General features: G+C 48.3%; 2 protein-coding genes across 9 annotated transcripts in view; one reads left to right on the plus strand and one right to left on the minus strand.

Moving 5' to 3' along the window:
* Positions 1 to 1,154: 1,154 nt before the first annotated feature.
* PFKFB2 (6-phosphofructo-2-kinase/fructose-2,6-biphosphatase 2) lies at positions 1,155 to 26,313 on the minus strand. Of its 7 annotated transcripts, none has more exons than XM_023247866.2 (16): positions 26,174 to 26,313; positions 24,435 to 24,545; positions 19,247 to 19,372; positions 18,638 to 18,734; positions 18,157 to 18,223; positions 17,945 to 18,019; positions 17,531 to 17,587; positions 16,502 to 16,626; positions 14,387 to 14,594; positions 13,835 to 13,981; positions 12,335 to 12,439; positions 11,477 to 11,606; positions 10,655 to 10,717; positions 10,317 to 10,381; positions 9,516 to 9,695; positions 1,155 to 3,161 (listed from the first exon to the last, which is right to left on the minus strand). In XM_023247866.2, the coding sequence occupies exons 2-16, from the start codon at positions 24,523 to 24,525 to the stop codon at positions 3,096 to 3,098; spliced, it is 1,602 nt and encodes a 533-aa protein (XP_023103634.1). In that variant the 5' UTR covers positions 24,526 to 24,545; positions 26,174 to 26,313; the 3' UTR covers positions 1,155 to 3,095. The 7 variants fall into 7 exon arrangements, with proteins under 7 accessions (XP_023103634.1, XP_044905199.1, XP_006942895.1 ...); XM_045049264.1 differs by having other exon boundaries at positions 9,504 to 9,695; XM_006942833.5 differs by lacking the exon at positions 9,516 to 9,695.
* YOD1 (YOD1 deubiquitinase) overlaps positions 25,670 to 26,336 on the plus strand; it is a 32,761-nt gene continuing 32,094 nt past the window's right edge. Inside the window, exon 1 of one of the 2 annotated variants that reach the window (XM_045049257.1) lies at positions 25,670 to 25,917. In XM_045049257.1, the coding sequence (XP_044905192.1) occupies positions 25,837 to 25,917 (81 nt within the window). In that variant the 5' untranslated portion in view covers positions 25,670 to 25,836. Of the gene's footprint in view, positions 25,918 to 26,187; positions 26,316 to 26,336 lie in introns of those variants that run through there. The other variant, XM_045049258.1, reaches the window with a different exon arrangement.

Here is a 26,336-nt window from a genome sequence, read left to right on the forward strand (position 1 = left end):
GATTCTCTGTCTCCCTCTGCCCCTCCCCCACTTGCACTCTGTCTCTCCCTCTCAAAAATAAACAAACATTAAAAAAATTAAAAAAAAAAAGTTTGTTATAGGGGCACCTGGGTGGCTCAGTTAGTTAAGCATCTGACTTCGGTTCAGGTCACAATCTCATGGTTTGCGGGTTCGAGCCCCACGTCAGATCCTCTGTCCCCCTTTCTCTCTGTCCCTCCCCCCGCTCATGCTCTCTCTCAAAAATAAACATTAAAAAAAGTTTTTAATAATAAAAAATAAAAATAGTATATGCCTGTTGGTCCCTCATTTTTATATATCATACCATTTACCTTGTTCTGAGGTGTGGGCTTTGACAAAAACTCCATCAGCGTTGGGGTAAGTCACTTAGTGTGTTCATTCACCTACTTGTGAAATAGGGAAAATGAGGGGCACCTGGGTGGCTCAGTCGGTTAAGCGTCCGACTTCGGCTCAGGTCATGATCTCGCGGTCCGTGAGTTCGAGCCCTGCGTCGGGCTCTGTGCTGACAGCTCAGAGCCTGGAGCCTGTTTCAGATTCTGTGTCTCCCTCTCTCTGACCCTCCCCCGTTCATGCTCTGTCTCTCTCTGTCTCAAAAATAAATAAAATGTTAAAAAAAAAAAAATAGGGAAAATGATCGCAGACGTGCTTAGCCTTCTACAGATGATGGCTGGACCGCTGAATAAGATAACCCCTGCAAGAGTGCCTGGAGACCTTTCCAAGAAAAGGGGACAAGGACTTGGTTTTACTCACTGCATGGCAACCAATAGGTGATCATTAAATATTCTCTAAATAAGTTAAAAAAGCTGCAGAATGCCGATAATACATGGCAATAATGATCCCCCTGATATCATTTTAAAATGGCTAATGTAACTTGATAAAAGCAGGAGTCACCAGTCAAAACACCAGTTGGAAATATATATATATATATATATATATATATATAGTCCAGTAATTTGAAAACCTTCTTAAAGAAGCTAGTTGCAAAAACATTTTGCACATTACCAACATTTTGTGTTATGTATAGAATGCACCAAATGTTATCCTATTTTGTGTGTCATGTCCAAATTAATTATATCTTTAAATTAAAAATAACTTTTATTATGTTTCTTATTACAAAGCAATGCATATTACTCACGTATTTTAGCATGATTTTATTTTCTCCAGAGAAATGCATCTCTTGGTTGATACTTACAATAAAAATCAATGAGAAAAAAAAGTATTCAAAAGCAATCCACTGTGTCTTAGCACAGTTATCATCCTTTTGTAGAAGACAGATACCTATGCCCTGGAAATTTAGTTTAAGGTAATACTATGGACGTCAGACTTAAAATCTCAAACTACCTAAATTTCTACCAGGAAAGTGACACCGGCAATTATCTCACATTCTGATTAAACACATGCAAACACTAATGTGGGGACTTTGAAATATCTTACATGGATGAATAAATAACTAAATAAGAACATTATCGGATCATCCACAGACACTGTGTTTAGATGCGGTAAGAAACCCGCATCACAGGAACTGAAGCGCTCCAGTACAGCAAGCTACGAGCAGCTAGCTGAGAATCACCTGCCACAGAGCAGAGTCAGGAGCCTTTCTGAAGGCAGCTTTGTGCGTATAAAAGCAGCTCCTAGTTGCTGGATGCTGAACTGCCTGCAGCCCAGCTCATCACATCTTAGGTAACAGAGCCCTGTATCATCCACGGTATAAAAGAACCATTTGGGAACAGTTGCATTTCATTACTTCTCTTGCTACTTACCCTCTTGTCCAGCAAGTGGGTATTTGCATGAAAGAGAAAAATTATTTACAAAGCTAAAAACTTACTGTTCTTAAAAAAAAAAAAAGGGTGGGGGGTTGCATGTAAGATATTTATCCCTTGGAGCTTCCACAGCCTCCTTTGGAGTGGTGACAGATTAAAATCACACTGACAAAGATATTTGTACATTTGACAACCACTGATCTAGAGAATGATTACCTGGCTTATCTTTAAGGGAAACCAAATGATGGATACATCAAGGACGCGGTTCCCCCTTGTTCCCCGCCCCCCCTGCCGCGTTTTACCTAAGAGACCAGATCAGTAGACCCCGATAGTGACAATCAGCTAAGAGGCAGGAATCAGAAGACTGCTCTTGAAGTCACAGTGACAGCTTAGAGACCACATCATGGTGACAGACCCCACAGAAAGTCACGTCCCCCTACACTTGTTTTGAAGCCAGAACTCCCTGGTAGAGTTGATTCCCAAGGAACCTTCTTTACTTCTTCAGGTAATGTAAATGGTGCCCTACTTTTCTTTCTCGTCTTCATTCCCACCCACTGGAGAACGGTATTATCCCTCTGCAGCTATGAGAGGACCCAGCATCAGCTAGAAAATACAGGTAGAAAATGAAAAGGGAAGTTAGAAGATGGGTATGCATTCTGGGGAGCCTTGCAGTCAGATCCTGCCCTTACGGGGCCTGGAACAAGAAAACCTCTAAACGAAAAGGCAGCTGACGCTGCTTCTCCATCACCACAGTAGAGACGTTTCAGGGACTGAATTTCTCAGGTACCCTCTCTATTCACCTGGTGAATGTGTCTCTTGTTTCCAACGTGACAAAGGGACTGCTCGCATAGGTATGTCGTACTCTAGCCCGTTCGCCCGGAACGGATGGAGAGACCAGCTCTTAGAGCACAGAAAAGGCTTGCGCAGCACAGCCCGCTCACTTGGAAACAATTAAATCCAAAGAGGTACGTGTGCATTTCAGGAAAGAACAGCCAGCCAGGGATACAATTGCAGGTAGGAAGTTAAATGCCCAAACGGAACAAGCTTGACCAACTGAGGTCACACCCAGCAAAGAGATAATAAAAACTAATGGACTCAGGCTGTTAGATGTTTTGAGGCACAGGGAAGTGAAGTTCTTCAGTGTCGCAGAAATTCCATTAGGCATGAGGGGAAGAAATGTGATGTTTCTCCAGGCCTCATTCTGGGGGACCCCAACGTCCGATCCCCGCTCAACTTCCTGATCAAGCCCCTGTGGAGCTGACATCCCAAGCTTCATAGTTGATCCTGGAGAAGTCTGGCCTCTCAGCCTTCTCGTCATCAGGAATGCGACGTGAGGGACATCGTGGAAGACAAGTGCCTGTGCACAGCCAGCATGGACTCCGCCTAGGAGCCGGAGAAGAAAGAGAAAGCCATTACACCACCACAAAGGGACCGGTAAAAGGAACGCAGAATCCCTGCCCCCCCCCCCACTTCCACTGCTCCCCCACAGGCCAGATCCCCACATCCGCACACACGCATGGACACTCTGGTGTGCTCACACACACCCGGGTAAACCTTGGGATTCAGCCAAACTCCACCGGTACAGTCATGGGCTTCTTCCCCTGAGAAACCAACCTTGTACCCATGCTGGACCAGGCAGTTCTTCCAGACCTAGACCATAAGCTATATGCCCAAGATACGAGCCACATAAGCCCTGTGGTAAAAGGGGAGCACGTGGGCCCCTACCAGCCAAAAGACCATGCCGAGAAAATGGCACCACATTCAGGGCAACTTGGCTTGTGGAGAGGGTCTCTACAGTTGTTATCCCAGTTCGTCCCGCAACCGGTCGTAGCACAAATCAACTTCTTCCCATAAACTGGGATTTAATGTTTTTTTTTTTTTTCTGGAGAAATTCTTGCCCCGAGAGCAGTGTTGCTCAAGTGATAAATGTGCATCTGAATCACTTGCTAATCCCGTGAGGATGAAGCTTCTGATTCAGGAGGCCTGTGACGGGGCTGGAGAGTCTGCATGTCGAACGAGCTCCTGCTCCTTGCGAGGGTACCAAGGAATGAGGCAGGAGACAGTGACACAATCCCACCTATCTTTCCTGTCTCAGAAGATAAATGCCATTTTATCCTTTCGGCTGTAAGCGCTTTAGAAACAGGCAGGTCATATTCCAGAAGGAACAGCCCACTAAATTCTAAGAGATCTCCACAGTTTTTCTTTACAACGAAGAGGTACACATTGCTAATGGGAGTCACAGTACGGTGTGGGCAAAGGTTGATTTTTTCTTAATTCTTGTAGAGGCGCCAAAAAGTACACACAACTCCTACTCAAGTTCACGTGCCTTCCATAACGTCCTACCCATGTTTCCCAGAAGGTGGTGGAAGAGAGCCATGACTCCATCAAGGACTCCAGTCACACTGCCAACTGGCTTTGGCTTGTCTGAGGCTCGATCACGGAGCAGCATGAGATCGTTTTGGAGGTGGGGGGAGTGGGTGGAGAACACAATCCGAAATACAAAACAAAAAACCCAGAAGCCTTCTGATAGGTTCAAGTTACACGCCAATTTTATTTACCCATTCTACACACACGCGCACACACAAAAAACATTTCAAATATAGTTATACACACCTTCGGTGGATCTGAGTGGCATATTTTGATATCAATGTCACCAGATTAAATCAGAACGCTGGTAAGGACTCACATTCCTTTTTCACCAGAGCTGTGCCTAGGAAATCCGCAGGATAACTAGTACGTGAGTTCCCAAGTCAGTCCATTCCCTTCACCCATTTCCAACCCCCTCCAAGGGGCACAGCTGGTGATCAGTCCTTTGCTTTTGCCACAGTAAAACCGCCACCAGATCAGAATGAGTTGATTTTGTTATTCCAACACGATTTAAAAAATGTGCACAAGCAATTCAGATACAAAAACGCCAAATTGGTAAATAATGGTCCTAGATCGCCAGTGAAAGGCTTGCTGGAAAGAATACTTCTGCCAACTCTTAAAATCAATTTTTAAGTGCAAAATTTCCCTTGCATTTTTATGTACCAGATTATGAGTGAGAGCCAAATGCATGGCCAACCACACACACAGCGGCATGAGCCACTGCTACATCCCGTAACAGGGAAGCTGAGGACACAGAAGGTTCAGAAACAGGCAGTGAAAGGGAAGTCCTGCCTAGAAGTGGGAGAATGGATGGAATGAATTCGGGCAGAGGTAACAATTTCAGGCTTTGAGGAGGCATTTCCTTCGCTGAGTTTACAAAATACTATACACAAGTGATGTTTTCATCATCTGCTGCAAAACGGTGGGGATTTGGCTGCTACTCTAAAAGAAAGGTCTATTAAAAATCATAGCGTACAGAATGTCCCCCTTAAAAAAAAAAAAAGTGAGTGTTTCCTTCCTTTCTTTGTAGGGCTCATGCAACAGACACAGAATGACAATAATATGCATATACTATTAACTGCCACAATTAGAAAACAGACTGTCAGCATACAGACCCCAATAGAGTCCGTCAGTCATCAGCATACAGATCCTACTGGAGTCTGTCAGTCGGTCAGCATATGGATCTTACCAGAGTCTGTCTGTCAGCACTGGGACCCTACCATACATAGTCTTCTCAGTCAGTCAGTCAACATACAGACTCTACCAGGGTCTTCCAGTCAGTGAGCATACTTATACTACTACTGGATACAGTCTTCTGGACACTATGCATCTAAATTAAATTCCCGGACATACTTCTGATGGCTGATGTCACCTCTGCGGGAAGTCAGAGATCAACCCTGATCTAGTTGCCAATGCTGCAATCCGACTCGATCGTTAGATATTTTTCAAAATGAAAATATTTAAAACGTTGACCAAGTGAAAATGCATACTAGAAAACCCGAGTGAATTTATCACAGTTCTTGCAAACGAACACAACGTGGCCTCTGAACTCAGCAAAGACAACGGAATGTGCGTAAGACTGTGTAACCCGGATATAGTTCTCTCAGTTCTTGGACACTCTTCCCCATCCTTTGGCTACTCCAAGCACCAATGAGTTTCTCCAGAACTTAGATCTCCTACTCACAGAAAGATTGTAAGACGGATTTATTTCCAAGGTTATGTCACGTTTCTTCAAAATGCCAGGGCCTCTGCAGATCAACTGTGGGTTGCAAAGAGGAACACCCAGAACCTCCCAGGAAACACTATTCATTCAGTCTAGGAATAGGAGTAAATTGTATTCCTAATTCTAACTTCGCGGAAGGACAGCAAACAAACCTGAGACAATAAGAGAGGGCGGACCCCTAGCACCATGCACGTTTTTAAAAACATTTTCTTATTCCGCTTTGCAACTGAATGTAAAACAATCCCCTGGTCAAAACAAAACCAGAGATAATACAGATGATAAGAGCTAAATTCTAATTTGAGGATTAAGAGACCAGAGAAGCTAGTTCTCTAAATCTGCTTTACATTCCTCGTTCAAGTCTGTCACAAAATTCATCGTTCAGCTTCCAAGCGAGAAAATAAAATATACAACGATTTTCCTTTCCTCATTTACTAGACTACATAACTTAATAGATTAAATGCTAAAACCTTCGCCTATTTCTCCCACAACGAAATGGAAAGTCTCAGCAAAGGGTACTCCGGAATCCATCCTTTCTTTGTAGAATGTGTGATCGAGGCACAATTACAGTCATGTGTATATACTACCAATACACGTTTTAGTAAGAAAGGAAGAGGAAGACAGAAAAGAAAGGAAGTAGAACTTCTCTGAAATGTGGAGTAAGAGCTCTACGCCTTCTGTATTCTCCAGGCTTCTTCCTGCTCTAACTTCTCTGGAGGGATCTTGCTCTAGAAACTGAAGGACTCTGAAACCCATGCTACTGTCAAATCCTAAGTTCTTGGGTCCCACCCGAGCGTAGTAAGCCCACCTCAGGCTCCTCTTCTGGGGGAAGCACACGAGGGCAGGGGGAGAGTGGAGAAATGACGGGCGGGCTGAGGGCCAGAACGAACTCCCCAGTGACCTGTGTGTCCCGTGGTGGGGTTTACAACAGGGTAACACAATGCTAGCTCGTTAGAGAATTCTCCTCTCACTAAAAGTACGTGCAGCCCAAATCCAAAGTCTTTGGCTCAAGATGCTCCTGCTCGTCATTCATGAGCTCTGAATTGCTCTCACTGCACAGCAGGAAAAAAAGAAGAAAAAAAAAAAATAATAATCATTTAGGCTAAAATGCTGCCAGCCAAGTGAGATGAGGCCGCCACCTTCTCAAAGTGCCACACATACCACCTAGGCCTCATTCTCACCTGGCGGGGTGGGGGGTTCTCTCCTCCCGGCCCCTTTAGTCTCCTAGCCAGAGGACAAGAGGAACGTCAGGAGAAGTAATCTGAACTCCACTGCAACGTCTACATTTACAGACTCGATGGGTCGCTCTTTCGCAAATGTTCATTTAGCATAAATTGTACACCCTGTCTCTAATATAACCTTCTTCAGGGCAAGGACCTTTTCTTCCACTTCTGTGTACCCCACCCCTCCACCACCCTCACCACCAAGCCCCACAAAGACACTGTGTACATAGAATGTAACAGCGAAACAGGAATAGCAGGTTAGGCGCAATTAGGAGCAGAATCTAGGCAAGCGGCCTTTGGAAAGGCCGTGATGGGTGTAAGAATAAAGGACTCATGGTCACAAGTGGGCTGCCTATGATGATAACCCTTATCATTCGACAAGTTTTATCTCTGTGCCTTTACCCAGAGTGCTTAAAATTCCCAGCTATTACCCAAGTGCATTTATTCACACAGGGATCTGTTCAACACAAAGGGTTAAAGATGGGACTAGAACCTAGGGTGACCCTCTAGAACACAGCAGACTGCCTTCACAGGCGTCACTTCATTTAATATTGTGATCTGTTCACACATCTAACTCCAAAGAATCACCCCTTCCGAGCCGAGAGGAATTCCGAATTCTTAGGTTGACGTGCTGTCCAAGGAACTATTCCAGTATTTCTCCCCCACAGCTTCATAAAAAGGAGTTCTAACGTGCATGTCCAGACCCCAACCCCAAAGACTCTGAGTTAGTATTAAGCCTGAAGCGGACCCAGGCACGTCTAGGTTTCAAAAGTTCTAAAGAGGATTCTAATGACTGCTCCTAGGTGAGAACCATGACAAAAGGTCATCTATCACCCAAGGAAAACATCCTTGGCAAACAGGTAACTGGCTCCTGCTGGTTACCTCTAAAAGGCAAATCGGTAACTTCAAGGTGTGGACCCATTCCATCGTTTTTAAAACAAAATCTCATGAGAGATCTGGACTTCCCTCTCAGAAAACTGCACATACGTTCCTGTTTTAGATACAGAATCGGAGGGGGGGAGGAGTAGGCCGCCACGGGTCACCAAGAAGCTAAGAAGAACTCCTTGCTCTAAACATTTCCTGTTTAGCCCTACTGAGAAAATAAGGTGACGCAAGTGAACAGGCAATTCCGGACAATGAAAGGCTAGACCCCTCAGGGTCCCGAAGACTTCTGGATGGCAAGATGAGACAAAAGAATATGGCAGGGAGGGAGATTAAATTCATGACCAGGCTTCTCCATATTTAGAACAAAGAAAACAACAACTGCTCTTGCGTAATTTTTTTTTAACGTAAAGAGGGGAGTGTGTTGAAAATTACGGGAAAATCAGAAAAAGCTCTAGTGGACTCTTCTCTGCTGTTTGAGCAATTCCATCAGAGGTGACTCTTTAACTCTGTCCTTCTCGACAGCCCCAGAGGTCACTGGCCTTGGCAGGAAAGCTGCTGTGGTTGGCAAATGGGGAGCCACTGGGGAAAAAAAGACACGACAGCCCTACAGGAGCCCAGTAAGAGCTAGAGACCGTCCTCTCCCGAACCTCACTCCACAACTGCCAAGGGCCCTGTGCCTGGCTCCCGAAGTGAAAACTACCAACCCAGCTATTTCCCACGTGCTCAGAGCCAACTCCCCTAGGGCACCGCACACTTCAGACTGGTTCTCGTGAACCGAGGTGCGAGCTCTCGCTCTGTGTCCACCTGTAGGCTCCAGAGCATCTGTGGATGTTCTGAGGCCTGGGCTGACCCTTTCACGACCTGGCTTGAGAGGAAAGGAGGGAGGGGGGAAAAAAACCACACTCCCCAGTCCCGATCCATTGAAGCCCCCTGCAGAGAGAGCATCAACAGAGCCTTGACTTCTCTCTCGCCCACCACCCCTTCCCACCTCGACAGACACGATGACAATGCCATGCATCACACCGGACAATCCAAAGGGAAGAGGAGGGAGGGGAACAAAGCAGGCAAGTAAGGACTGTGAGTAGAGCACACCTTGAAGAGACAAAAGTGAAGGCAAAATGGGCTTCTGTGTCCCCCCTCTGCCCTGCCCCCCACTTTAGCAACACAAGGACATTAGTGAGTTTAGACACCGAGGACAAAAACCAAGTCTATGGGGCATACTTAACCTCAGAGCCAGCTATGCTAAGCACCCAGGGGAGTGTACCCCTTTTCCTCCTCCTCCAGACCACCCCAACCGAGGACATGTCCTGAAACGGCCGCAGGTCAACTTGCCCCTGGGCGGGGAGATGTTTCACACTGGAGAACAGCTAAGATTGGTCTGGAAACACATGAGCTCATGTTCTCTGTTGAGATCCACGGTGTGTTGTTGGGGGTGGGGGCTAGAAGTTAAATGACTCCTTGGTGATTAGTGACAAGGGCAGGAGGCCAAGCCGGGGCAGGGGTGGGGTGGGGGATATAGGGTTACACCACCGGAATGCTGACTTGGGTCTTCGGCTGGTCGGCCCCTTCTTGCGTGTCCAGGGCACGGAGAGGGCTGAGGGGCTTGAGGGGCCGGCTCCCAACACTGTAATTTCTTGGACGCCTTATTGTATTCGAACTGGACAGAGGCGTAAAGCTGTTCCTTCTCATCCTTACAGGGGTTTGGTTCTTGGGGAAGTTGTTCTGATTAGAAATGGAGGGACACCATACAAATGAAAGGCAAGCCAAAAGCTCACTCATCAAGGTTAAACAATGCTCGTAACCATAAGTTTCCTCCACTCCTGCTCCTCTGCAGACAGAGCCTCTCATAAGACATGGGCCATGAACTTGTCCCCAGCCCCTGGAAACTAAAGGGTTGTAGCTAAAGGTCCTTGAGCATCACAGTCCATAGTGAAAGAGGGCCCGCAAAAGGAAGGGGCTTAAGATCACACAGATTATCAGGACAGACCAAGGAACGAATCTATTCCTCTTAACCCCACTGTATAGGGTCTCCTGGATCCTATATTCTAAAGGGAGCATTCTCTGGGGGAAAAAATTTGTATTTCACTTCAGCTAAACACTTTCCATATTTAACAGGACTTCCAGGAGCCACCTTTCAAGTGAAGACTCAGGAAAGAGGTACTAATTTTTAAAAATAATAATTCCAACATCTCTTCCTTTTGGAAGTAAGGAGACTACACAGGACACGAGTTCTGGACGCGTTTTCCTTTTGTACATAAGCAAAAGCCCAGGCTCGTGATGTCAGAGGTGCAAAGACTCAAGGTGGCAGGGAAGCTGCACGTTCATCTGTGAGAAAATACTTACAGTTGGCTTGTCACGATGAGTGTTCACAGCCTCCACGTTGAGTTTAATTGTTTCCACTTTGCATCCTGAGAAAACGGAGGAAAGAGAACAGGCTTTCAGGGGAAAAAAAGCTCAAAGAAAAATTCTTTGTTTCAGTATGGGAAGCATACCATAAAAGTACGTGTATATGCCCACATACAAACATACATACATACTTTTAAAAATGGAAGGCATTGATGGGATTCCCCTGGTATACAGGGGTCATGAAGTTGAACTTCTGGACAAACTTCAGACAAAATTCAAATATCCTGACTGTTTTCGGTCCCCACCTCCTGCCCAGCTCCTTAGCTCATAGTTACCGTAGGCCACAGGAGTAAGCTTGAATATGGTATGGAGAGGACACCTCAGGTACGGTAGCTCATCTGAAAGCAGAAAGACCAGGTGCCAGAAGTCGCTGTATTATGGAGTAAGGTCAAGTTGGCGGGCGAATCTCAGCCCGTGAGTTTTCTTTACCCTACCTAGAGTTGTATAATCCCCCTCCTGAATCCCAGACGATTATCAGGACAGTCACCAAAGAAGCTGCCCAAGCTACGGAGAGGCTAAGAAAGGAAATCAGTCCATTTTGGATCCTTCCACGCAGGGAAAACAGGAGTAAGAGCAGGAGCCAGAGCCCCATGAATGAGAACATGGGGGCCCAGCTGGGTATGCCAGAGGCCGGCCCGCAAGCTTCCCAGCAGCTCAGGTAGATCACGAAGGAAAGGGTCAGAAAAGCCAGCAATTTCCTTAGGGCTCTACCCAGACAGAAACTGTCCTACGCCCAATCCAAAGAATGAAGATGGTTCTAAGACACCACGCTCCTCGTAACCAAATAACAAGCTGGGAATGTTTGACCACTGAACATCCTGATTCTGCCAGGAGTGTCAGCTTGACGCTGGCCCGTTAGCCAAGGAGGATCAAGGAACTCCAGCAGCGGCCACTCTCCGCCGAGGGCTTTTGTACCAGCGGAGTAAATTCAGCCAGTAGTTGGCCCAGTGGCTGCTGGGAGCCCCACGCCGCGGCCTCAAGAATGCACTCCAGTTTGAGTGGAAGAGGGGAGGTCCGGTTGCCCAGGATCCTGGTGCCACCTCAAGTCTAGCCCCCTCCCCATGGCTGTGTCCCCTGGCCCTTCCCTCAGATGTCACCTGCACCCTTATCCAAGAAGTAGGCCAGGAGGCAGCGCATGACAGCCTGGTGGGAGATGACGAGGACGTTGCCCTGACGCTCCAGCTCCATGATGACAGGCTCCAGCCGCTGCACCAGGTCCTGGTACGACTGCGGAGGAAGCGGGGCACACCGGTAAGAGGCCAGGCACAGGCCAGCAGCCAGGTCGGCGGCCGGGTCCAGAGTCAAGAGGCCACTTCTCCTTCCCCAGCTGGCTTTCCTCCTGGAGGTTCAGCGACTCCATGTCGCCTGCTAACTCCCCCCAGCCCTGGGATCTCTTGAGAATACTCAAGAGCAACATTCGGACCGAGAAAACTGCGGTCCAAAGGAGGAAATCTGAATTCAGCCTGTGTTTTTTTCCCCTTCCCACAGAGGAACAGGCAGCACGTGAGGCGAGAGTCTCCTAGGGGCTCCCCAGGCCTCTGCCGTTGCGTCACAACTCCAGACTACGAAGCACTCACGCCAGGGAATGGCCTCAAACACGCCAGATGATAGGGGGATCATTCATGTCCCATATATTTACTTGGGGCCTAGGCCTGCTTGGGTGGGGTGGGACAGAGGGAGTGGTACGAAAGAAAGACGTGAAAGAGATGATGTTGATGCTGCAATTAGTCAACACAGAAGACATCCTGTCACCTTTTCCCCTGGAGATCTCAATGAGCCATTCGACTGTCTAAGCTGAATTAAACACAGCGTGACCCAAAGGCAGAAGGGAAAAACGACACGATGCCGTGACCACCCTTTCTAGACCCTCCACATCACATTCACTCCTTCCCCCAATTTAAAGCTAAACCCCCAACCGAGGGCTGGGCAGTTGCCCCACGTGACCGGAGTCTCACCTCCCCGCCAGGGTATCGATACAGGTATTTCTCTTGGTCCCGAAGCGCAAACTCCTCTGGGTACTGCTTCTCAATCTCTGCGTAGGTCATCTCCTCGCACACACCCTGCAGGGAGCCACGCCGGCTGGAAGAGGCAGACCGGCCCGCGCACCCCCCCACACAACGGGGACAACACCGAAGAACCCCAGCTCTCACTACGTGCCAGGCACTGCGGTGCTTGCCCGCGCTGCCACTGACTGGCCCAGGCGTGTGACACTGGCAGGGGGAGGGCCGCCGCAGACAGGACGTGGCCGCTTAAGCTGTCGCTTGCTCCGGCTACTTCGGAGGAGTCAGAAGTCAAGAAAAGTCAGCAGGATAGAGGGAACAGGAAACAGGGAAAGAGGGGACACTGAAGGGACCAGAGAATTCTTACAGAAGGCATAAAAAGGTACAGAGAAAGAAATGAAAAAGAAAGGTCTACTTCTCGATGAAAAAGAATGAAATCTTGCCATCTGCAACAACATGGTTGGAACTAGAATATACTATGCTGAGTGAAATAAGATATATGACGTCACTCATATGTGGAATTTAAGAAACACAACAGTTGAACATAGGGGAAGGGAAGGAAAAATAAGGTAAAAACAGAGAGGAAGGCAAACCATAAGAGACTCTTAAATACAGAGAACAAACTGAGGGTTGCTGGAGGGGAGGTAGGTGGGGGGATGGGCTAAATGGGTGATGGGCATTAAGGAGGGCACTTGTGGTGATGAGCACTGGGTGTTATATGTAAGTGATAAATCACTAAATTCTATTGCTGAAATCATTTTTATATAGTATGTTAACTAACTTGGACGTACATTCAAAAATATATAATAATAGTGAAAGGGAGGGAAGGAGGGAGGGAGGGAGGGAGGGAGGGAGGGAGGGAGAAAGGAAGGAAGGAAGGAAGGAAGGAAGGAAGGAAGGAAGGAAGGAAGGTGGGAAGAGGAGGGGAGAGGAAGGGAAGGGCAGGGAGGGGAAGGGAAGGGAAGGGAGGGGAAGGGAAAAGAAGGGAAGGGAAGGGAAGGGAAGGGAAGGGAAGGGAAGGGAAGGGAAGGGAAGGGAAGGGAAGGGAAGAAGGAGAGGCCTACTTCTGTACTCGAGGACAGAAAAAGCCAAGAACGATTTGGAAAGGACTTTTCCAGAAGAGCTGACCAAATGATCTAACCAGAAATTAAAGTGTTGTTAGCCATTTCTTTTTCCCAGGAGAAAAATAGGCAAAGGAACAAAATGGAGCTTCCCTCTCCCCACGTACCAGAGCGGCTAGGTCGCAAACTGGTTTGGGCCCATCACTGGCACAGGGGCTCAAGCATGAGGCAGGCAGTCTTGACTGGGGGTGCAATCGTTCTCACCTCCTCCCCACGTACTACTACCCGGTAGTTCTGGTTTTCTAGACAAAAGTGCCCATCTCCTGACTTCTGAGTTCCCTGCCCGAATCAGAGACTCTTACTGGCTTTGTAGCCATCAGAATTTCTTACTCACAGCATCAATCTCATTCAGAATCTTCCACTGCTCATATGTTACACCCAGGGACTCAGCAGTCTGGATAGTCCTCTTCAGCTGGCTTGTCCACACTTTGAGGTCTGCTATCTCCTGTTCCCCCAGAAACTTCCTTAGAGCCTGGGCAAACTGGGGTTTGAGATAAGATTTTAAAAGGAGACACACACGCACATACACATGATTGCTAGCCTGGCCTGTAAAAGACAACATGTAGGATCATGGTCAAAATTCAAAACATGCTACACAGTTAGGATAAACCCACGGGGAAATGAACTTCAACTGGAGCATCCTGTACTGTGCTACGGACACAAGTCGTGCCCAAGAGATATCTGACGGTCCCATGAACAGCAGAAGTGGTTCGAAGTTATCCACATTACAACACAGAATCAGTGGATGAGAAAATGTCTTCAACATTTGCTTGACTAAGCCCCAGTGGGATTTAGGAAGAAGTCATGGGATAAGAGGCGTGACCTCTGCCATGCCCTTCCTCCAACCCTAAGCCTGGGAACTTCAGCCTGCTGCCGAACCACTCACCTGCTTTCCCCGTGCCGAGAGGCCAGAGTCGCCCCCAATCTTCCCCAAGAGGTTGAATTCACTCTCTCCGTGCCGGCAAAGGTAAATGGTGCGAGGCTGCACGTGGATGTTCATGAGGTAGTAGACTATTTTGCTCTGGATGTAGTCCTGGACTCTGTTCACTAAAAATCGCTGGCCCACATTTATCACCTTGATGAAAGAAAGATCCCTGGGACAGAGCAGGAGAAAAGAGAATCCCCGGGAATGAAAATCTGGGGATAACAGTGGGAAGGGAAGGGTTCCCATAGCCACTTGCGGGCTCAAGACAGCTCTTCCTCCTCTCCTATCAGAGCCAACTCACATTTAAGGAAACAAGCGGTAAGAGATGGGTTACACCTCAGATCCAGTCTACCACTTCTTCGGGGTCTATACTGTGCCATGCAGTGTAGACAGGTATGATACAAAGGATCCAGACTTTCCTTCAGGGGCTAGACTAGGTGATGTGACAATCTTGCTACCCTGAAGTTTGGTGAGAAGCACATTCCCCAGCTGAGGGAGCGAGAACGGCTTCGCTGGCAGGGAGGGCAGGAGGCAGCAGAATCTTAGAAATCTCTCTACATTCCTGCATCGACCGAACCAAGCCTCTCTCAGAGGCACTTCCACAGCTGTTGCCCCATCAGAGAATTTGTCTCACCGTAAAAATGATCCATGCTCATTCCAAAAAATTTTCCAAAAAAATGTGTAACGATGCAAATAAACATCACCCAAACCCTACCTACCAACACACACACACACACACACACACACACACACACACACACACACACACTTTTAGAATGTTATTCTATATAGGACCTCTGTGAAGAATATACTATTACACCCTATTTAGAACAGTGGTTTTCAACCTTTAAATTAAGGAACACATCCAAATACTAACGTTCTGGGCAATCTACTTGAAGGAACTTTGAGACTCCAAGCAGACCATTAACACAACCGAATGATGGGCTACGCACACTTATGTCGCCACTTGCTTGGCTGCAGGGCTGTGTTCTTGAACACGGCTGTTAACTGACCCGACTACATACTTTGCCAAAGGCCACATTCTCCCAGGTTTCTGTGTACACATCTTTCTCCAAAACGGACCTGACATTTTACTATAGCTCTCGTACCTCGTGCATATCAAGTTATCCCATACTGCACACTACATTGCTAACAGACACTGGCACAGTAATAATGGCTGGCCCCGACCAGACATTTCTGGTGAGCCAGGCGTGGCAAGGACTTTACGTGCTATATATCCACACACAGACACGTGTGTCTGTGTGTGTATACATATACATATACATACAGGTATATATACACATATGCATATTCATACCCCTACACACATGTTTTATGTATAACATATATTTGAGTTTATAAATTTTTGTTTGTATCTATTCGTATTATGTGCATTTATATGTAAAACAACAGTATATATACATTACCCATATTTGTACATGTCTGCATGTCATATTTTATATGAACATATATTTCTACATAATGTTAGGGCGATACATGTAACATATACATATACTTACACATTACACAATATACATACACGCAATAAACTTTAAAAATTTTTAAAAAACCGATGACACATCTCTCTGAGGGGTTTCCTACAACACCCTAGATGAGAACCATGGATCCAGAGCAGTGGTCCTCAACCTGGGGTGGCTGTGTTCCCCAGGGACATCTGCGATGTCTGAGAACACTTTAGGTTGAGGCAGATTGGGAGTATTACTGATGTCTAGTGAGGGGAGGCCAGGGATGCTGCTAAACATCCCACCGTGCACGAGACAGCCCCCTACTGCTCTGATTAAAAATTAGCCGGCTCAGAACGTCAACAACGCTGAGACTGAGAAACCCTGTTTTAGAGAAGAGAGAAGAAGAATGGTGGTAAAAGACACCTCACTATTCAAGTGTAAGACGTGACCTACATCGAAGCCACAATTCCACACCTTGTTTCTCTGGAAGGATGTAAACATTACAGGTCTGGATTGTCAGACAGAAGGTTTGAGGACAGGGGGAGAAAGGCTCTTTTCTCAAATGAGACCCCAGCCTCAGGCCCTTCAAACCATGGCCTTAAAACCTTACTTGTCATAGCTGTCTGGGTCAAGGGGCCGATAGGTGACTTTGTAGCACTCGATCCTCTTTAGGAAGTCCTCCATCACATTCTCCCTGTTCCTTTCAGGGTAGTCAGGGCTCGACACCTTTACCTCCTGGAATCACAGGAAGAATAGGGCCTGGTCAGAGGTCTGCCCTTAACAGCCCTCCCATAAACAGCCAGCGCTACATAAAGAGAAGGAAGTCCACAGAAGGGCCCTTTCACTAGAGTGTTGGCAATCCCCACTCGTTGAGCGCCCCCTCCCTGTCCTGTGACCCTGGCAACCAAGAAAGGAAAGACAACTGGGGAATCATGTGCCTGCCCTTGGCTGAAGGACTGAGGCAGTCACGCAGCTGAAAATGCTCCTGGGCCCCAATCCCTCTATGCGCCCTGCCAGGAAAACAGAATGGGCTTCAATTTCTCTACACAACCACTCAGAATAGGGTGTTTGATCTGATGCAGACCTGACTTGGACCAGATGCTTCTTCGGAGATGGTCCCAAGTTCCCACATTGCTAGGAGGGCACTTCCATGACACCATGTCTACACAGCACAGCACAACCCATCAAATGAGCACTGGTTTACACTATGACAGCACAGAGCATGAGGCATTCAGTGCATGCAGCGCTGACCTGAATGGTAGACAGTTAGTGGGCAGGTGACCTTCCTATACGGCGGCCCTGACACACAGCGAAGGGGCGGATCCACTCTAAGGATATACCGAGGTCTCGGCACCCAGCTGATACCCAGAACGCGGGGCCAAAACTCCTACCGTCTAAGTCTCGGCTTCCATTCAACAACTAGCTCTTACTTTATTCCTCAAAGCCTCAGCTTCACCTCCCAAGGGAAGGGTGTGGAAGTATAAAATGGTGCTCTGACAGATTAAAACGATCAGCTTGTATTGTTAAACGTGTCTATTTCTTTCATCACCCGGTTGACTCTCCCCGCTCAGCCACCAACACACACATAACACATGGCAGAGAGGACAGAGAGGTGGCGGTATGCAGGGGAGTCACCCACCAGGATGTTGGCAGCAATGACATCAGGATCGTCACAGACAGATTCCACAAAGAATACCTGGCCAGGGAGAGAAGGCAGTGATAAATGAGTCCAAAATGGCCAGGCTGTTAAGTAACAGCATGTGCTCACACCTGCCCCACCCCAGTCACCACATCCTCCAGGATTTTCTTTCATGGGAGCGGCCTCCAAGGCCTCTTCGTTTAAAAATAGCTCTTACCACATCCCCGGGGCCTCAGACATACCAGCTACGGGGCTGAGAAAGGACCTGAAAGAAAACACTCAAGGACTGGGGGTATTCCCCAAGAAAAGAAGAGGGAGAGCCAAGCCGGTCCTCAGACACCAGAGTCAAAGAGATCCACGTGTCCCTCCTGGCTCCCCACCTCCACTCATCCCAGCATGAAGCCAGGTTCCTACCTTGAAGGAATTCTCCTTGGCAAAGTTCAGAATCATGTCCCGCCTCTCCCTAGTGGTATTGGTGGCATCGAACACCTGAGAAGAGAGGCCACAAAGTAGATGAGGGGGAAGACAGACTGGGAATCCCACCGAGGCAGACCCAATGTGAGGCCGTGCAGTCACGCTGCTGGAAGGGTGGAGACCAGGATGGGGAAGGGGCAGGGAAGGCTCACCGCGATCTGCCCGCTCTCCTCCGTAAGATATGCCTTCACATCTTGCAGTGCCACCAGAGCGCACTGTCTGCCGTGACAACAGAGGACATCAGCGAGAGCAGCACCAGACCAAGTTCAGAGACGTGAACGACTCGGTTGCTATAGGACTCACATCCCCTCCCACTCGGCTTTCCCAATGGTCAAACATTTTCCCTAACTAGACTTTTCAACCTCCCCCCTGAAGTTTTTACACCCCCCCACACCTTTCTCCTTCCCCTGCCCCATGCGTACCAAGTGTCCCTCTGCAGGTTTACCCCACAAACGCACATGCATCTCCCTGAGCCTGTTCTACCTCCCAAACCCGATATGACCCGTCCACCAAACAACTTCCAGCTAAAAGCCCCACAGGATGTTTACTGAAATGAAAACCAAGCCCTGTCACATCTAGTCTTGTGATGGCAGAGAAAGAGCTGGCTGGGAGGTCAGGCCTAAGAGGACTCACTTGCGGATCTTCATGGCCTCCTCGTTGTCATGCCGGAAGAAGTCATAAGACTTATAGGACTTGACTGCTTCACGCCGATATACCCCAAGATTAAACACTGCAGATGACACCAACAGCCTTCAGCAGTGAAACAACACAATGGTCCCACCAAAGGGGACTTCTTGGTCTACTGTCAGAATGGCCAAGGAAATGAAAAAAGCACCATGGTATGTTGGGAACAATACCAGATTGAGAGTCAAGTTAGATTCAAGTTCAGACTTACTAGACCTTGAACAAGTCTTAAACTGCCTGAGTTTCAATGTCCTCAGTCACTTTGGCTATTTCACAGGGGTACTGCTAGGATGAGGCAGGATGATATATACAGAAGGGCTCTGAAAATGCAAAGCCCTATATTACCAAAGGCATTCCCTGAAAACTAGGCCCATCCACCCAGGCCAAAAGGAAACAAGTCTGTAAACAGGGAATAAATCCAGTAAATCAGGAAGCAACCACTATTTCTGCCAGGAGCACCCTATAACCTTGATGCCAAGGAGAATAAATCGCCCAGAGGCCCGGGAGGCCCAAGAGCTAATCATTTCCCTTCCCAAGGAATACATGACCTGCACCTACCTTTGGTGGGCACTCCAATCCAGTTGAGGTAGCGTGTGAGTTTCTTGGACACGTAGGTTTTGCCCCGGGCTGGCAGGCCAATCATAACAATGAGCGTTGGGGAGTTGGTCATGTAAGAGGCCCATGCTAGAGGGGGGGAAAAAGAGAGCAGAACTGAATGGCTAGGGGCTGAGTAAGGTTCACGCACTGGGCTAGGTACTTCATAGCCATAACCTGATTTAATCTTTATAAGCCTCAGTAAACCCAAGGGAAAACTGGGAAGGCAAACTGAGGAGATAGCAGTCCAACCTCTTAAAAGAGAATTAAAAGGTCATGTAGATTTCCAAGAAGTACCCAAACCAAGATATGTCTTCCCCACATATGCAACATCTCCAGAGGTACCTAAGGTGGGAAGAGAGGGCAAAATGGCAAGGATTAGGAAGATAAGAACCATGGCACCTTCCTTGACACAACCATGTCGGGTAACCCAAGGTTGATCCGGCTGTGGAGACACGCCTTGTGTCTGGAGAGTCTCCAGTGCAGAGCTGGGCTGGCTCCTAGAACAGACCCAACAGAGCTGGAGCTTCCTGAGCAGCTTGCTCACGGGGCCTGGCTGCGCCCGCACCCCGGCCACCCGGCCCATCCTGCCACAGAGGAGCAGCAGGAGATGGGCCTCCACTGCTGCCAGCCACTCTCCTGGGCCAGGACCCAAACTGAGGTCATGTAGGACTTGGGCTCTACAGGCTCTTGTGAGGGGAGGCCCTGCCCAGGACTGGGAAAGGGAAAGAACTGCCTCCCCTCTCCACTTCCCAGCACTGCTTTCCAGAAGGTGCCCTGCAGGTCGCTGCTGCTTCTCTGTTCTGAGACAAGGTGACCCTATAAGGCTAAGAAACAATTCAGTTAAACTGAGCTACTTGCACGGGAAAGTCATTTTCAACAGATCTCAGGGGAGAAGTGGGCAGAAGGGCCTGGGTAGAGGAAGACCACAGAAGGAAGAGCGTTTCCTTACGGTGTTTGGCAAGAAGTACCCAGAAATCAAAGAGTGGCCCAAGTGGTCAGGGAGGAGTAGATGCCGAGATGAGGGGTCAGGGGACTTGGCCTTTAGTCCTTTACCCGTGTGCACAGGGAAAATGCCTGGGCCTGAGCAGGGGCTCCTCCAAGGTAGGTAATGAGCAACACAAATGATTTTCATCTCTGTACAAATAGGGAGCACAAAGCCAGGCAAAAACACCACCCTGCAGACTTAGCTGATGTGAATCCCCGATCTCTGATCCCCTAACAGGTCTGCCAGGAAGAAGCTGTCTCGGGTTTCAGTAGTAAAATTCTCCTGAGTCTTCACTTTCTCCAGCTCAGCGCGATGCTCTTCTCAATCCCCCGTGATTTGCCTCATTACCTGCACTTCTGGGCCTGCTTTGTCCACAACTTCCAGCCCATTAGGCGCTTCCCCCTAACTAAGGTCCTCTCACCCTCCCTAAAGCTGAACATGAACTGATACTTGGGAGCTGCTCTGAAGCTAAACAGGGGGCCAGCTGCTGAATGCTTACCTAACCGGTCAGAGAATGCTAAGAGCAAAAGAAAACAGGGGTCTCTAAAGACTCCCCTAGGCACCACACCTCCCACCGCTGGGCTTCTCATTTTCCAGGACTTCTTAGTTTCTGAAACGAAGCCACACTTCCTATCTCAGATTGCCACATTGACAAAATTAGGAACCTTCTGTCCGGCTGGTTACAAAACAAAACCGCCTTAATTTGAAGAGTAGATAGTTCAAGCTGATGAATTTCAGGGACAATGAAACATACCCCTTGACATATAATGGAAAGCTGTTTCAATGCTGAAAATTCTCTCCTACCTTCTTTACATAAGGTTTAATTTGCTTTCTTAATCTTTTTTTTAATTGTTTTTTAATGTTTACTTATTTATTTTGAAAGAGAGAGTGAGAGCAGGGGAAGGGCAGAGAGAGAGGGAGACAGAATCCCAAGCAGGCTCCGTACCATCAGCATGGAGCCCAATGCAGGACTCAAACCCATGAACTGTGATATCATGATCTGAGCCGAAATCAAGAGTTAGATGCTTAGCCGACTGAGTCACCCACGTGCCCCTCCCTTTCTCAATCTTAAATTTATTCTCCCTCACGAACATAATTAGACGAATAGGGATTGATAACCTCCCTCCTATAAACAGAAACACTCAGACCCAGGGAAGTGAACAGCTCGGCCCACAGTTCTACAGAAGGTCAAGTCAGGGCTCTGACCGGACTCCTGGTTTCATGACAGCCCCATTAGTTCCAGCCACCAGCTCTTGTCAGCACCTGGCGACGGCAATCATGTGATAAGTATGACTACACTCTCTAATCTAATCCCAAGAGGTGGTCTAGAAGGTCAGTGGAGAGAGCATTGGTGGTTCGAAGGTAGAAGGTCAGTGGTTCCCAGCCTTTCCATGAACAAGGTCTTCTTCCACGGTATGTTCTAAATACACCCAATATTTTTGGAATATACAGCCTATTAAAATGTATTTCATTAGTAGTATCTTTTTTCATGTATGAAAAGTCATAAAACTGCCAATTACCTCTTGCTATTTGACTGATAGGCACGAAATAGCCAAGTTCTGCAGCTATAGTTGATAATGCCCAATTTCCACTCATGTGCTTTGAAGTATTAAAAATAGCTAGCAACGGAGAAGTTTTTAGGAGAATAAACCAGTAATGCTGACAAACATTTCAGATGTGCCTATCTTTCCTCCTATGATTTCTGTGCAAACAGGCAAAGGTGTACACGCGAGCATGCTCCCTGCAGCATTGTCTATGATGATGGAAAACTGGAAACAGCACAAATGTGCATCAGGGGAAGGCTGGCATATCCAGATAATGCAGTTAAGTATTACTACGCAGAGAGAGGTAAATTTGCATTTATGAACACACGCAAAAAAACGCTCCATGATACATGGAGGTACACATGGGAATTGGTCTGTTCCAGACGCACTCAAAATATCAATGAACGAAAGAAACAAAGAAATGCATGTACGCCCACACTCACCCCTATCCCCAACAGGCCTAATTCCTGAGGTGCCTTTAAGATGCCCTGAAGCCAGTCATCTGAGCACCTTAAAAGCACCTCGGCCAGCAACTGCCCTGTCGCCCCCATCCCTGGAGCCGCTGAAGTTCCAGTAATGCTCCTTTGGAGGCTGTGGCTCCCTAAAGTCATTCTCCGGTCCTCCAGCTCAGGCACTTCCCGGAGTGAAGCCAGCCAACACAGGTGTAACTGGCAGCAAGGGGGTAACGGCTGACCTATTAATAAAGCAACCGCTGGGTGTGAGCACTAAGCAGCCAGGGGAGCCCTGCTCCAAGACACAGGCAAGCAACAGAAAAAAAGGAAATCGGCTAACACGTATTTTCATGTGTGTTTCTCCTTTGACTGTGGCTGCAGCTGTCCCCCGGTCCAACCCACGAGGGGAGAAGAAAAAGGGGGTAAATGAAAGATGGCGGTGTCAGGACAGCCCAGACGCTTCCAGTGGGGGAGAAGAAGGTGGAACTTGGAAAGGAGAAATCAGAGCCCAGAGCAGGAATGAGAGACTAGAGGATAGGAAAGAGACCTGGGAATACTGCCTCCTAACTATCGAGAGCCCTCAAGGCAGAAAAACTGCAGAAGAGCGGGAAAGGCAGGTAGCAGGTTTCTGTGGAGAATAAAGCGGAGCTAGAAGGCTGATGCTGGGCACTGTGCAGCCCGCGTCCCCACCAGCTCAAGTGTCCTAGTAACGTGTGTGCACCTCTCTTTAAGATGTGCAGCCCATACCCCCAAATCCGGGTTACAGTACAGCAAGAGGAGAAAGCATTCTTTACTGAGAATCTAATCCTTCACAGGGCTCTTTCAAATAGCTCCCAGCACAGCATTTTCAATTTATATGCAACGAAAATAGAGTCACCAGTGAAAACTAACACACTTCAGCTACAGAAACACTCTTGTAAGTACTTGCTTATATTGACTCATTTAACGCTCACATCGTTCTAGGGGGAGATATTATTTGTACTCCCATTTTATAAATAAGCAAACTAAGGCCCGGAGAGGATAAGCAACATGTTAAAACGGGATTCAAACCCAAGCAGTCTGACTCCAAGGGATGCACTCAAACATCATGCTATACTAGTTATCTCCTATTTGCCCTCAGTACCCGGCTTCCTGCTCTGGCAGAGAACGGAGACCCTAATCATAGAGGTGTGCCAACCCCAGTGTCACATCCAAACAGGCTGCCTCTGTTGCAGCGCAAACCCCAGCAAGCTTCGTCAGTGCTAGATGAAAAGAGATCATCGTCCTTAATCATGAGACTGACGAGGACATGACATCAAGGCCGAGACCTGAGGGAAAGCTTTGACCACGAGAGATGGATTCCAGGTCTCGTGCTGGTTGGCTGTCGTTCCCACCTGCTGATACGCACAACCACTGAAGTGAGAACTGACTGACAGGGTTCCAAAGGAACGGGGCATCTGGAAGCAGGGGCGAGGGTTAGCATTCCTTGAGGACCTTTTGGACCATACAGTCTACAATGATGGTCAGGAACGCAGGTGCATGGGGAGAAGAAATGATGCTTCATTTCTCTACAAACCCACCTGATGTCTCTGTCTAAACAACTGGCAGGGAAACACTCCGGTGATACCTGTCCCCAGAGGAGTGAACTTGCGGGAAAAGCAGTTTGCAAAGTGCAAAGGCTAACCCTGTGGGAAGCAGGGTGCCCACGTCAGAGTGAGAAGTCAGATGTCAGGGTTGACTCCCCTAAGGCCGGTCAAAATGAACGACTGCTGGCTCTCACCTGCCACATCCACAGTGAGCAGCATCCTCACAAAACTTGGCCCCCCAAATAAAGGGAAACTGTTAACAGTATCAGCCCTAAGTAATCCCTACACCTGCCATTCTGCCTTGCACAGCGTATAACTTTCAACATCAGTCAAGTGTGCAGATCCCCCCACCCCCACCCCACGAGGCAGTTAAAGAAAGCAGTAAGAAAATGTAGAGAAATACCAGCAGTCTAGCCCCAGTGACAGACATTTCACTGGGTCTCCTTGTTTCAGACAAGAAATTCCCCTTGTAGATTTGGTTTTAAGTTCCCATGTCAAAGAATTATCGCTTACTCCCACCAAGCATTAAAGTCAAGGATTACAATTCTATTCCCAAGATAAAATCCTGGGAGGGAGCAGCCCCTCCTCCTTCCCCGAACTCACAACATTTCTTCTCTGACATTCGGAGACTGGAGGTTTTGGTTTCACAGCTGTTGTTGTTCTGTTCTGAGGAAGATGCAAAATTCCCAGACATGGCAGCTCTTCAGGAGATGTCTGGAAGGGACAAAAGGAATGGAAGGAAGGAAGGAAGGAGACATCCCTCAAAACACTCAGGGAAGAGGACAGGTGCAGTATAAGTGAAAGAACACGGGGCCAAGAGTCAATCCCAGAACTTGTTGTTCCCAGTTAACAAGTTGGGAGGACCTTTGGAGAAGGTGCTCCCTAGCCCTGTTTCCTCATCTGTTAACTCAGTTGCACTAGAACCTTTCATGTTAAATGCTACTTAGGGGTTTACATTCACATGAATTCAATCCTTCTAATAATCCTTCAGTAAGGCATATTTTGCTACCATTGTTACTTTCCCCCATTTTACAGGTTGAAAAACTGAGTTTTATCAGTCAGTGGCTCATCCAAGTTCTTTCCTGACCTCAGATTCTAGTTTAAGAATCTGGGGAGTAGGGGTGCCTCAGTGGCTCAGTTGGTTAAGCGACTGACTTGGGCTCAGGTCAGGATCACACAGTTGATGAATTCAAGCCCTGCCTCTGGCTCTGTGCTGACAGCTCAGAGCCTGGAGCCTGCTTCGGATTCTGTGCCTCCCCCCCTCTCTGCCCCTCCCCCAATTGTGCTCTCTCTCTGCCTCTCAAAAATAAAATAAATGTAAAAAAAAAAAAAAAAGATGCTGATGGTGGGGCGCCTGGGTGACTCCGTTGGTTGGGCGTCCAACTTCGGCTGGGGTCATGATCTCACTCACACTCTGTGAGTTCGAGCCCCGCGTCGGGCTCTGTGCTGACAGCTCAGAGCCTGGAGCCTGTTTCAGATTCTGGGTCTCCCTCTCTCTCTCTGCCCGTCGCCCCCCCCCCCCCGCTTCAAAAATAAATAAACATGGGGGAAAAAAAGAATCTGGGGGGAGTAGTGGCAGAAGTTGGGGGTGAGGTGGGTTGCAAATAGATGCAGTTCATTATCATAAAGTCACTGCAGCCCAACGACAAGATAGACTGAAAAAAAATGGGAGAAACGGGGAAATCTCAAACATGTTCCCTTAAGGAAAACCGTAACTGGACCCAGGGACAACCCTAGTACGTCATCATTTCTCCTCTGGTGTTCCCATTCGCAAGCCCTTGCTCCACACCCTCTTCCCATCCCTCCCTCGGAACGCAGTCTATATAAGGAACACGGGGGCACAAAGAGGTGATAAATGACTTCCCCAAGGTCACCTGCTGATTAAGACTCGAACTGGGGTGGGATAGCCTCGTGCTCACGCCCCACACCCACACAAGGGGCTCGTGAGGACCGAAAGTCCTGTTGCTTCAAGAACCTTGTCACTGCCCTTCCACCAACCACACAAATGCTCCAGCCCCAACACCAGCCGCGGCTCCCGGTCCCCGAAAGTCCGCACTCTCAGCAGTGCCAGCACTTCCCCGAAACGGTAAGGCATCACCGTCCCGCACCTCATTCGGCTGCACGTAGCCCCCCTCCTCCCTCCCGCCCAGGCCCTCCCCGGCACAGTACAGCTGTCGCTCACCCTGTGATCCCTCCTAAGCTCCCTCCCGGCAATGGCCCCGGCACTTTCCCCGTTACGCTGCGGACGGGAGCCGGGAGACTGTGGCCCGGGTCCCGGCACCTCCGTAGCCGGCAAATCACGTGCCCGGGTCTGGCCCCTCCACCCAGGCGTCGGTCCTCACCTGGAGAGGATCGACCAATCCGGCGCCCGCAGGCTCCAGGGGGCGGGTTCAAATCCGAATCGCTGACGCCGGCTCTGGAAGGTGGATGAAAACTGTAAAGCCAAAAAGATCGCTAGCTCCCAAGTTTCCTCGCACTGCGGAGGTTGGTTGCATCGTTGCTAGG

Source organism: Felis catus, chromosome F1 (assembly GCF_018350175.1).
Source record: "Felis catus isolate Fca126 chromosome F1, F.catus_Fca126_mat1.0, whole genome shotgun sequence".
Classification (NCBI taxonomy): domain Eukaryota; kingdom Metazoa; phylum Chordata; class Mammalia; order Carnivora; family Felidae; genus Felis; species Felis catus.

Excerpts from the sequence above, each read along its gene's own strand:
- PFKFB2 (XM_045049264.1), bottom strand. The coding sequence starts at position 24,525 with ATGTCTGGGAATTTTGCATCTTCCTCAGAACAGAACAACAACAGCTGT. Across the intron at positions 14,595-16,501 it reads GACCCAGACAGCTATGACAA|GGATCTTTCTTTCATCAAGG; the intron begins GTAAGGTTTTAA and ends GCTCTGTCCCAG. Across the intron at positions 11,607-12,334 it reads ATCGATACCCTGGCGGGGAG|TCGTACCAGGACCTGGTGCA; the intron begins GTGAGACTCCGG and ends CTTCCTCCGCAG.